This window comes from Zingiber officinale, chromosome 1B (genome assembly GCF_018446385.1).
Source record: "Zingiber officinale cultivar Zhangliang chromosome 1B, Zo_v1.1, whole genome shotgun sequence".
In the NCBI taxonomy this organism is placed as follows: domain Eukaryota; kingdom Viridiplantae; phylum Streptophyta; class Magnoliopsida; order Zingiberales; family Zingiberaceae; genus Zingiber; species Zingiber officinale.
In genome coordinates this window covers 58,869,063-58,882,489 of record NC_055986.1, presented here as the reverse complement: position 1 = coordinate 58,882,489, position 13,427 = coordinate 58,869,063, and the positions used below count along the sequence as shown (strand labels likewise).

Here is a 13,427-nt window from a genome sequence, read left to right as displayed (position 1 = left end):
GGCAAGAGGTAATGAGAAAGTTAATGACAGCCACCATGTCGGAGGGGACACCCGTAAGGGATCATATCCTCAAAATGATGGCTTATTTGAACGAAATACAAGTCCTTGGAGGAGAAATCGATGGGGAAACCTAGGTCGATATAATTCTCCAAACGCTACCCAGAAGTTTTGAGCAGTTCCGCCTGAACTATAACATGAATAAAAGGGAGTATACGTTGGTGAAACTTCTGACAGAACTACAGGCAGCAGAAGGAATATTTCGTCACAGTTCTCAGATTCACTATGCTGAAAATAGTTCTATTTCTAAGTCGAAAGGCAAGAAGAAGAAGAAACAAGTCTTTTCAGCAAAGAAGGTGAATAAACCTCAGGGTACAGGACAGAAAGCTGGAATGAAGAAGCCAAAGGGCAAGTGCTTCATCTGCAAGCAGTCAAGACATTGGAAGGCGGACTGTCCTAGTAGGAATCAGAACAATAAAGGTATATCTCATACTCTAGTAGTTGAAATATGTTTAGCGGTGTTATCTACCAGCACCTGGTGTGTAGATACAGGAGCCACTGATCATGTCTACAACTCTTTGCAGGGGTTCCAGGAAATCCGACGACTATTTGAAGGAGAGATAACTATCTACATGAGCAATGCTGCTAAGGTGGCGGTTGTTGCAGTGAGAGACGTCTACTTATCTTTTGATAGAAATATAAGTTTGATTTTAAGAAATTGTCTTTATGTACATAGTTTTAGAAAGAATTTAATTTCAATTTCTAAACTATATTTGGATGGATATTCTGTTTCTTTTAGTAACAATGTGGTTATAAAGAGAAACAAAGTTATTATCTGTTCTGGTGCATTGATTGGCAATTTATATACTCTAAATATAATTTCTCCCACAATGTAAAATATGAAAATTAATAACACATCTTCTAATTCTAATAAGAGAAAATAACCTTCAGAAATGAACCAAACATATCTTTGACATCTAAGGCTTGGTCATATTAACGTAAGTAGGATTCAAAGGCTTGTAGCCGATGGACTCTTGGGTTCATTAGAGTTGGAAAACTTTTCAACCTGTAAATCTTACTTGGAAGGTAAAATGACCAAGAGACCTTTTAAGGCCAAGGGGTATAGAGCCAAAGATGTGTTAGAACTAGTTCATTCTGATTTGTGTGGTCCTATGTCTATCCAGGCAAGAGGTGGTTATGAATATTTCGTCTCCTTTATAGACGATTATTCAAGATACGGATACATTTACTTGATGCGCCGCAAGTCTGAATGCTTTGATAAGTTCAAAGAATATAGGGTTGATGTGGAGAAACATCTTGGTAAAAGTATCAAGACACTACGGTCTGACCGTTGTGGCGAATACCTCTTTGGAGAGTTTAGGAATTACTTATCAGAAGCCGGGATTCAATCTCAATTGTCTGCACCCGGTACACTCCAACAGAATGGTGTGGCAGAACGAAGGAATATGACTCTTATGGAAATGGTTAGATTCATGATGAGTTATTCAGAATTACCAAATTCATTTTGGGGATATGCTTTAGAAACAGCAGTGTACATTCTGAATATGGTACCTTCTAAAACAGTTCCTTCTACTCCCATGGAATTATGGAATGGGTATAAGCCTAGTCTGAATCATATCCGGATATGGGGTAGTCCAACACATGTGCTGAAGGGAGATACTGACAAGTTGGAATCACGTACAAAAGTTTGTCTGTTTGTGGGATATCCTAAGGGAACGAAAGGTGGTTTATTTTATAATCCTAAAAATCAGAAGATCATTGTTAGCACCAATGCTCGATTTTTAGAAGATGATTATGTAATGAACCATAAGCCCATGAGTAAAATTGTTCTAGAAGAAATAAGAGAGGACACGTCTACTTTAGTACCAACAGTACAAGATGAAGTACCACAAGAGACTGCAACACGTGTCACACATGATACACAACCAGAGGTAGTGCCTCGTCGTAGTGGGAGGGTTGTAAGGCAACCTAAAAGATTCATGTTTTTGGGAGAGTCTTTGGACTTGATCCCGGGTAAACATGAACCTGATCCCCGGACATATGACGAAACACTCCAAGATAAAAATGCAGTATCTTGGCAAAAAATAATGAATTCTGAAATAGAGTTTATGTATTCTAATAAGGTCGAGGAGCTTGTAGAACCACCAGATGGTGTAAAAGCCGTTGGATGCAAGTGGATCTACAAAAGGAAAAGAGGAATAGACGGGAAGGTAGAAACCTTCAAGGCAAGGCTTGTTGCGAAAGGGTATACTCAGAAAGAGGGAATCGATTATGAGGAGACTTTTTCACTGGTAGCTATGCTAAAGTCTATTTGGATACTCTTATCCATTGTTGCTCATATGGATAAGTTGGGAAATGATATTACTTATAGTGTGTGTTGTTGATTATAAAAGGAAACTGTGTCCTAGTTATTTAGGTTGAGAATGCCCCCAAGAGGAGCTCATAAGGATTGTCATGTTAAACCCTGCAGGTGGACTTAGTCCAACATGACAATGAAGTTGAGTGGTACTACTCTTGGAGCTAGATATTAATTAAGTGAAGTTATTAGTAACTTATTTAATTAGTGGACATTCGTTATCTTAAACACAGGGAGACTAACACACTCATATATGAAGGAACCCATAATGTAATTTGGAGTTGGTGCGGTAGTGCAATAATAACTCTCTAGTGGAATGAGTTATTATTGATGAACTTGAGTTGTGTGTTCGGGCGAACACAGGATACTCAAGCTCATCGGAAGGCCAAAACCAATTTCTCCTCTAGGTCCCTGTCGTAACCTCATTAAAGCCTCAAGTCCACCCATATAAAGCCCTTCTTGGTGTCCAAGAAGAAGCCGACCCATGGCTTGGTTACCAAGCCAAAGGGGCCGGCCAATCTCCTTCACAAAGGGGTCGGCCCTTTGCTTGGTGTCCAAGCAAAGAGGGGTCGGCCATAATATGTTAAATAAGGAGGGGTGTTTTGAATTTTTAAAATCTTCTCTTTGTAGAAAACTACAAGTTTTAAAAGAGAGTTTTTAAAATATAAAATTTTCCTTATTTGAATTAGGTCACATGGTTTAATAGAAAGTTTAAAAGTTTTAAAACTTTCCTTTTTTAACCATCCTCATGGTTTTAAGAAAAAAGGAAGAGAAGATTTAAAAATTAAAATTTTCTATTTTTGTAACCATGTTAAAAAAGAAAATTTTAGAAGAGAAGTTTTAAAATTTAAAACTTCCCTTTTTTAACATCCACATTGGGAAATTAAAAAGATAGCTTGTAAAATTTTATAAGAGATTTTCTTCTTTGTTTATAAAATTTTACAAAAATATTTCCTTCCTTTTAAGTGGCCGGCCACCCTTGTTTGGTGCCCAAGCAAGGGGCCGGCCAATTAATAAATCATCCAATCATTGATTTGGTGATTGATTCAACCAAGAGGAAAGAAAAGGAAAAATAAAAAGGGAAAAGGAAAAATAAGAGGAAGATTTTAATTTTTGTAAAAAGTCTTTCCTTATTTGCCTTGGGCAAGTAATATAAAATAAGGGGAGGAGAGACCTCATGAGATAACAATTCTTATTCTCTTGTTGGTGATCCTCTTGTGGCCGACCCTCTCTCCCTTTCTTTTCCCTTTACTCTCTTTTGCTCCTTGGTGGTGGTGGTGGCCGAAACATAGAGAAGAAGGAGAAGCTCTTTGGGTGGTGTTCATATTGGAGGTTCGTGGCCCACACGACGTCCAAGGTGAGGCGAGGAATATGGTAGAAGATCTCGAGGTCATTAGCATACAAAGAGAAGATATAACTAGTTATTTTCTTCCGCATCATGCTAGTTATTTTTCTTTGTATGAATTCTAAACACAAGAGACATTAGATTATAGTTTTTCGAATTTGTTATTCAAGTTTGTGTTTTTTATTTTTTGAATTTGTGATTCGATTGTTCCTTTTGGTTAAACCTAGAATTATATAAGGAAATTAAATATTAGCTTTCCTTAAAAGGCTTTGTCTAGGAAGTGGTGGTTGCTCCCATATCCAAGAAAGCCTAGTGTCTCGTCATGTTTAACCTGGAAACCAATTTTGGAAATTAATATTTAATTGAATTTATAACATAGGTGGATTTGGATCAATAGTGTTAAGTTCCGCTTGCGATCCAAGTCTAAACAATTAAGAACAGATAAGTTAAATTTGGAATTTTAAGTTCCGTTTGCGATTCCTAATTTAACTTTTAAAGAACACAATAGGTTATTTAGGAAAGGTTCGACACTTGTACAAAATTTTTATACAGTGGAACCGGTACGATTTTTCTAGGACTAACCAACACTCATAACCTAACCGATGCATTTACTTCCCCAATTTGCTTTTACTATTGGTCCAATTGATTAACTAGTCCAATTTGGTGGGTCTAACAAACCTAGTTAACCTCCTTCTTCCCCTGACAAATTTAACTTGTTTGGTCCTTTGGCTCAGCCAATCGGTTAACCCAACCAACCCCTATTATTTAGTCCACTAGGCTCGCCCAACTTGATTAATTTGTGCAACCTTACTAACCTATTTTATAGATGGCGGTCAACCATTCCAACATGATTAAGTCGATTGACTCATCTGATGCATTTAACCAAGTAATCTATTTGGCTAAAGTATAAATCCATCTATATCAAACCCATGTTAGATCTGATATTTTTCCATATCAGGCCCAACGTGGGCCTGATATGAATGAATTTATACTTTAATTATTTTTTTAATAAAATTTTAATATCTTCGGAGAAGCCGAAATATGTAATGGACGACACAATTGGACTCCTTGCAGTCTCAAAAAATCTATAAGATATGAAATGATTACAATTTAAAATTTTTAGGTTCATCAGTGTGTTTTCGTAAAAATCTATTAATTGACTAATGGTGAGGATGTAAGGAGTCTAATTGTGTCGTCCATTGCATATTTTGACTTCTTCGAAAATGTTAAAATATTATAAAATAATCAACTAAACCCTAACTCTCATAGGTCTAATATGAAAAATATCAATCCCTAAGTCCAACATGCATATATGCATTCATTTAAAAGAGAGAGGAAAAAAAAGAGAACTTGTATATGAATGATAGAGAAAAGAGAAGAGAACAATAATTAAATGTTAAAATAAAAAAATAATAAATTAATTTGATTAATTCATATATCGGAGTGAATTCTTTTGATAGATTATCGAATTTACTTAGTTATTAATAAAAAAACTTCGTGGACGATATCGATCATCGTTGGCACAAATTGAATACGTGAATTAAAAAAAAAAAGGACATTTAATAAATACAGCAAATATCCGAAGTAATTGAGGGGTTAAAAGGAATTTCTCCCCTGCAGAGCGATGACCTTTCCGCGTCCGAAACCTCGAGGTTCCACTTGCCCGCCGCGATGGAGGATCCACCGCCGTCCGCCGCATCATCGGAGCCGGCACCAGTTGCAACAGCATCTGCTCCTAGTGAAGCTTCGCACTCCAACCCGTCGTCTTCCCCGAATCCTGCCCAGCCACCACCCTCTACGGCCTCTTCTCCATCGATCGCCGCCCCTTCCACCTCCCAAAACCCTCCCCAGCCGCAATCTCAGTCGATTCCTCCGTCCCAATCACACCAGCCTATTCAGCAGCATCTGAGGCCGCCTGTCCTCCGGAATCGCCCCCAATCCTCTTTCCCTCACTTCGACCACCAGCTCCCTTCTCCTGCTACTCCGTCCATTTCCTCCTCCACCTCCTCCGCTGGTCCAGCTGTTTCTGCTTCGCCATCAGCGCCCACATCTTCATCGCAAAGGGCTGGGCTCGCCATTGGGGTCCCAGCTCATAGCCCTCACATAAGGGCCCAGGAGTCTTCCGCAGCATCCTATCCCACGTTCGGTGCCTCTTCGTCATTCACTCAGCCGTTCAGTGCTTTGCCACGCATGCCCGAGCAGCCCCCAACTGCTAATGCCCAGGTACACCTTCCATTTTGTCTTCTACTTTATTCTAGGGTTTTGCCTTCCACTTTATTCTGCAATGACATTCAGCTATCAGTTTCGACCAGTTGTGTGCCTTTGGATGTATTGATGGTTACTGAGAAGATTTTATTATTCTGATCTAAATTAGCTTATTTTATGTACAAGAAAAATATCTATTTTTGTCTGGATACTGATTTTCACCCCAATTGCCTTTTCAGGTTAGGCAACCAATTCAAGGGATTCAGAATATTGGAATGATTGGTTCTCTTAGTACGAGTTCGCAGATTCGATCACTTGGAGCTTCTGGCCCTCCACAGCAGAGATTTATTCAGCCAACATCTAGAGGGCCAGCCTTTTCAGTTAATCAAGTAGGTGGAAAATTTACTTAGTCAAACAAATGAATCCATTGGGTATCCCTTTCGCAATAATCCTTTGTGTACCATTTGTTCTTAATCAAGAGATTCCTTTGTTTGAGTTGGAATGTTTTGTTGGGTTGTTGTTGTTGCCACATTGTCAGAATTTCTTTTGTGATTTGTTATTGAGTGACACACAATTGCTTACAAACCTCATGCGCCGAGTGCATAGCACCTATGCGGTTCCTATGTTGGGTTTGTTCGCCAAGGATAGCCCTTTGCTTCATAGGTACTTGACTTCTCCTAGGCAGACTTTGTGGCTAAATGCTTTAGATTGAACTCCATATGAGCAGGGGAGTGAAAAATGTTTGGCCAAATCGCCATATTGCTTATGACGATTTACAACGAAGAAATATGTGACATCAGATGTGGGATAATTATCATACACCCTGATTTTTGATTATCATTTGATTCCATCTTATGTAAAATTTTCTCCTTAGTTGAAAGTATTTACTCTACTATGTTCCATCGACTATCTGGTCCCTTTTCCTAAGATTTTTACTCTGGTACAGAAATTCCAAAGTTCTAATTTGATGAGGGGTCCTTCTGTCATTTCCTCGAGTTCCATGCCCTCGCTATCTCAACAGCCATTATCCTCACAAGGAAAACAAATGCCAGCTACCTTGGCACCTTCATCATCATTCAGGCCCCAGATGAAACAACAAACAATTCAGCAGAGACCAAACTTGCCTAACTCCATAACTTCTCAGCAAATGGTAGCACCACAGCAGCAGCAGCAACAACAACAACTTCAACAACACAAACAGCATCAACAAATGCCACAGCAAATGCAACAGCCACATCAGCAGCCACAACAATTCCTCCAACATCATGCTTCATCACGCCAACCACAAGAGCAATATAGTCAGCAAAACCTACAGTTGAGGAATCAACAGCAACTGCAACAAGCTGCAAGGCCACTTAGACCAGCCTCTAGTAAGGCAAATCTGCCAACATTGGTGCAAACTAATCCTGTGCAGTCAGGAGCTATCAGTGCAGCTATTGATACAGATGCTGCAGAATCTGGAAATCAAGTTCTCAGCAAGAGAAGCATCCGTGAGTTGGTTAACCAGGTATTCTGACAACATTAGGTCAATGGCTTTTACTATTGGAGATCCCCCCCTCTCCTCTTCCTTTTTCCTTCATCCCTCATAATGAATATCTTCCTTTGCATCAGTTGTATTCTGGACTCTTGTAGTATTTGTTGACAGGGGCCTCCTTAGTAGAGCCATGGGGAACTCTTATCTGCTGCAAAAGCCTTTAGTTTGCGATAGCTGTGACTTATTCATGATTCACGTCTGCTGACTTTGTAATAACCTTTCTTCAGATTGATCCATCAGAAAAGTTGGATTCTGAAGTTGAAGACATTCTTGTTGACATTGGTGAAGATTTCATAGAGTCTGTGAGTTACTACTTTGACCTTGAGACTAATTTTTTTAGTTATGTAAATATGGCTATAAAAAATTCAAAAAATAGCAATTCTACTTTCTTTCTTAGCAATATACTTTGTGCTTCAATTTGAATTCCTAAATGCTTTATTTTTATCCGGTTGCCTATGAGAATACAGAATCAATTTTGTGGATTATTTATTAAGGTTCATACACAATACTTCTTTTGCCATCTCTTTTTTTGTTGGAACATACAAAAGATGAGGTATGACATGAGAATATTTGAAAAATATGCCAGGTTGATTTCTTTTGATGTTTATTTGTATTATTTACGTGAGATCTGAACTTAATGTTGAAACTCTATTCCTTGATTCTAGTATGATAGGACTATTTTTTGCCCCTTCATGGCTCATCAAACGCTAGCTGTTCTGCAAAATCATTATTAAAGTGTAGACCCCACCTTGATGAAAGAAGATGCTCTATAAGTAACTGAGTGGTTTAAGAAAAAAAAATGCAAATTTTGTTGGTCATGACTGATGACTCTAAAAAGAATCGACACTTAGCAAAACATTAAATCTTGATAGTTTAGACCTACATCAGAATTTGGGCCACCAAAAAAAATCCCTCTACTTGCATCTGCACAGAAAGAATGGTGGAACCTCGTGTACTAGCCTAATTGGTAAGCATGACAACACAGACTTGATGTGTTTATTCTATCCTTTTTTAAGTGAACACATCCATCAGAATGGGTGTATGTTGTTTAGCAAGTTGGCTTGCTACTTCATAGATTCGTCAATACCCAATGCTCATCACTGGCCATTGCAGATTTGTGTATGGATTAAATTGTGAATAAATCAAATAAACATCTATCTTTCTGAACTGTCTTTCTTTCTTCATTATATATATATATATATTGGTTTGTGATTTGTTTTCTTAAGCAGATAACCACCTTTGCTTGCTCTTTGGCTAAACATCGAAAATCTTCTACATTGGAAGCAAAAGACATACTCCTCCATGTAGGTGAGCAACCTAGGGAATTTATATTTAGCTTGTTACTTTGAATTCCACAAGTTTCCTCCTCCAGCCTTTCTCAAATGCACATTTTCTTGTGTAGAAAGAAATTGGAACATTACACTGCCGGGTTTTGGTGGAGATGAGGTTAAGTGTTATAAAAAACAGGTATGCCAATAACATATTTATGAGATTAAGGGTGATGTTCTTATATTTGTGTCATCTTCACATATCTCAAATATGATAAATTTGCAAAATCTTGCTTAGTGAAAATGAAAAAATAGCGGACATTTTGTCTTTGAAACTGTAATATGAATCTTTAAATGAATACCAAGTTTGATATGCTCATTTTGTCATGCTCAACTATTCAAATGTCATGATATTATACAACAACAACCAACAAGTCTTATCCCACTAGGTAAGGTTGGCTATATGAATCATTTTACACCATTGAGCTATATCTTCTACTATATCATCATTTATACTTAAATAAATTTATCTTGTTTTATTGTTACTAACTAAGTCTTTTTTGGTCTTCCTCTTCCTCGTTTGATATGCGTGCTTGTCATAGTTTCACATCATCTAACTAGAGCATTTATTAGTTGTCTAAGTACATTTTCGTACCATCTTAAATGTATCTCTGAGTTTTTCCTTAATAAATACAACTCTAACCTTCTCTCTAATGCTCTCATTTTTTATCCTGTCCATTCTCGTATGTCCACACATCTATCTTTTGCTTATGTGCACGAGTCATAGTCCAACATTCAACTTCATATAATATATCAGGTCTAACTATGATTTTGTAGAATTTTCCAAATAAGTTTTAGTATACTTTACAATCAGATAAAATACCCTATGTTTTCCTTCCTTTCAACCATTCTGCTTGTATTTTTGTAAGATATCTTTCTCAATCCCTCTATCATTTTGTAAAAATGATCCTAAATATCTAAAACTCTCGGGTCCGGTAACTTGTCGTCTCTTATCTTAACAATTGTCTCATTATGTTTAATATTGCTAAATTTAAATTTCATATATTTTGTTTTTATTCTACTAAGTCTAAAACCTTTTCCTTATAGTGTTTTTCGTCAAGATTCTAGTTTAGCATTTATTCCTTCAAGTGTTTCATATACCAAAATAATATCAGCTGCAAACAATGTGCACCACAGTACTATATCTTAAACGTGTGCAATGAATTTGTCCATACTAAAAAAGATAGGGACTTAAAGCTGATTCTTGATGTAATCCTATTTTTATTGGAAATGCTTCAGTTACTCCGCCTGTAGTCTTTATTCTAGTAGTTATATTTTCGTACATATCTTTAATTAGTTCAATATATATTACGCTAACACCTCTCTTTTATAGAATTCTCTATATAGTAAATGTCATGATATTATATTCCCGAAAAATAGTTAGGAGATTGAAATAACTAACATTTTGTCATATTATTTTCAAGTAAGGAATATGTGCCTGAATGTACTCATACTTTCTTCGGCATGCCCTCTTAGTTTGTTTTCATAAATGTTATGTCATATTCAAAGACTTGCTTAGGGATGTGAGATAGATCCATTAACATATATCCTACACTCCAATCTGTTAGTCTTTCTTTTACTTCTTTGCAACAATCCATTTCTAGATACTTGACTGCCCCTTATGAGAGAAATAGATGTGAGAGAAGGCAATGACTATTTTGACATACATGACTGCCTTGTGAGAAATTAATGTGAGAGAAGGTAATGACTACTTGATACAACAATACATTGAACCCTCAAATTACATAAAAATTTGGACGATGCAGCATGAAGACGCTCAAATATAAAGAAAGTAATCACTCTAATACCACATAGTGTAGCATAAGTAGCTATGTTACCAAATTGATGCAGCACGAGAATGTTCTAATACTAAATTGATATAATACCAAATTAAACTCTTAATTCACACAAAATATTAGGACAAAATTAATCAACCAAAGGATAACTACTTCAACACAGAGAAAAGAATATTTCTTTCAAAGAGATTATTCAATGTGAAGTTTTATTAACTAAAAACTGAATAATACATATACAATACTTTTGTAGACTTAATATCAACTAAATTAAGAAAGAAATACCATTAATTGGGAACACAATAATCTTAACAAACTCTTACCACAACAAATGATACACATTACTTTACTACCAAATTAAAAAATTACCGAATCTTTAACACCTAAAATATGACAATACCTAAACCAATTCAAAATTCAAATAGATCCATTTTCTTGTTTGCATTACTATGGTGTTGCAAAAAGACATGTGCCTAGGAGGATGGAGAAATATTGTGATAATAAAAAGAACTTTGTTTAATCAATCTAACAAGTCATTCATTGGTTGACAAAACAGTGTCTACTGCAAGAGTTCAAGAGTTCCTTTCACCAGGGACTCAGGTTCATATGTGAATTTTTAGTATGATTAGAGCATTGAGGCAGTGTATATGTGGAGGAAAGAGAGCCTAACTGGAGATGAAGGGATGAGGATTATTCATCTACTTGGATGAAAATAACAAAATAATGGAACTAAGGTGGGTCCCCTAGCCTATCTTTTACTCCAACAATGATCTGTCCGATGGATTACATGGAGAGCTAGAGGGACACAATAAATGGACAATATTTCTTTTGTTTATCTCTAGTTGTGGATCACCATTACTGCCCAACATCTGACTACCGCAAGATCATCACCCGTTGCCACCAATCATTGACGGACTATTGTTAACCAGTGGAGGATTTGAAATTGCTGTTGGTCATCATTAAGACAAGGCCAGCTCATGATGGTTGCAGGATCTGGTTGGTGAACAACTGTCCCCCACTGTTGGACCATGGTTGGACTATTGTTTACCATTCCCAAACCATGGATGGATCACCACTGGACCAACACCACCCCATGGTCAAACCATGACAGGTATTTGGGCTTTTGTCGGATCATGGTCAGATGTCAACTACTGCTATCTCCTTTCTAAATGGAGTGGGAGAAAGGTTGAATAAAAAGGCTGGAGATGAAAATTTTAATTTCCTCTCCTCCCCTTCACATAGACAACTATTGGTCACAGCTCTCCCTCTTCTCTCCTCACCCACTAGGACATATGGACTTGATGGTCCTGGAACATTAGCCTTTCTATTTCATTTTTGTATTACACTTTATTGTTTATCTTTTACACTTAAGAAGCTTATCCCAAATATTTGATTTTGATTTCAGATCACTAATGATATTCACAAGGAGAGGCTTGCTGTGGTATGCATTCTTTCTATGCATATTTTCTTGTTAAACCTTATATTCTCCTAAATATTATCACATTGTTACACTCAATGATTCTTAAAGTTCCTAGATAATTTGAGGACTTTTCCCCCCATACCTAGATATTATTTATTCTCTACATAGTACAATATAGAACAGAAAGGTACAAATTTCTTACGAGCAACACCAATTACATGTGATGCCTTTAGTACCAATTCATCAATACTGCATCAAATAGTGCATCAGCATGTTGCTTATTAAGTATGTTCCATTTCTTGCAAATTTTTGTTTTACTGTCGAAGTATATTGCTCATCTTTCTTGATAGTCTTCATGATTTTGAGTGAGTAAAATATTATAGATTGCAAGCGAACCAGACTTGGCTACCACGATTCAACTAATATCAGCTAATCCTTCCATGTGGCTAATTGGATTATTTGGTTAACAATAGTTTTAAATAAAGAACATAAAATGACCAGAAAATAGAATGAAAATGGATTTTTTTTTTTCAAATTCTTCTCCCTTGTTCCTTTACGATCCTCCATCTTTATTCTACTTTTGAATTTTACACAACTACAATCCCACATCATTGGATGGTTGTTTCCTTATTGAAATAATTTCAAATCAACTTTAGCCTGTTTGAGTTGTCTTTTCATCACAATGCAAATGAAAAAAATGGATAAATCCTTTTCCTCCGTGGATGATCTTAATGGAATTGCATGCCTTTGTTAGTGTTCTTCAAGAGAACATCCAAAAGATTAATATTGTAAAGTATTATTGATGGTTGGATGAATATAATCTCTTTTGTAAACCATACATGAACGAATCTCTACAATGCATAAAATAAAAACAATAATAATTTTTTAAAAATTTATTAAAAAATTATAAATTTCGAACAGTTGATTTTGTTTACATTATTATTCTTCTCCTTCAAGAAGAATTTAACTCTTGACGAATTGTCTCCATCTTTTTTGATAGCCTCTTCCAACAAATGAGCAAAAGTTACATTGCTTGCCTTTCTTTTTAGTCTTTCATGAATTGAGCATTAGCTTAATCATCTTCTTCTTTATGCCTTTCCCATGAATAAGAAAATGCTATGAGTAATTACAAGATGGAAACTTAATTTCCATATCAATTATATTCAATGTTTAGAACTGATTATGTTCATGATAAGATTGCTAGTAAGATAAAATAATTTTAAAAATGTCTACATTGTTGCCACATAACCATATAAAGCATATGTTATCTAGATATACAATTAAAAGAGGAAAAAAAAAATCTTATTTGGTTCACTTGAACCAATCCAAAATGAAGCAAATTAATATCTTATTTGATAGCTTATAATTTTATAAAATAAAAGTGCTAACTCAAACACTTGTTTTATAAATGATATGCACTGTCACTAT

The 13,427-nt window shown here is 36.1% G+C and overlaps 1 protein-coding gene across 2 annotated transcripts; it reads left to right on the top strand.

Moving 5' to 3' along the window:
* The first annotated feature begins 5,318 nt into the window (after positions 1-5,318).
* LOC121967397 (transcription initiation factor TFIID subunit 12-like) lies at positions 5,319-12,086 on the top strand. 2 transcript variants are annotated; one of them, XM_042517586.1, is made up of 7 exons: positions 5,319-5,942; positions 6,164-6,313; positions 6,871-7,431; positions 7,686-7,760; positions 8,688-8,766; positions 8,861-8,925; positions 11,985-12,086. In XM_042517586.1, exons 1-7 carry the CDS (start codon positions 5,391-5,393, stop codon positions 12,069-12,071), a joined length of 1,569 nt encoding a protein of 522 aa, XP_042373520.1. In that variant the 5' UTR covers positions 5,319-5,390; the 3' UTR covers positions 12,072-12,086. The 2 variants fall into 2 exon arrangements, with proteins under 2 accessions (XP_042373520.1, XP_042373529.1); XM_042517595.1 differs by having other exon boundaries at positions 8,688-8,762; positions 11,985-12,077.
* Positions 12,087-13,427: the final 1,341 nt, after the last annotated feature.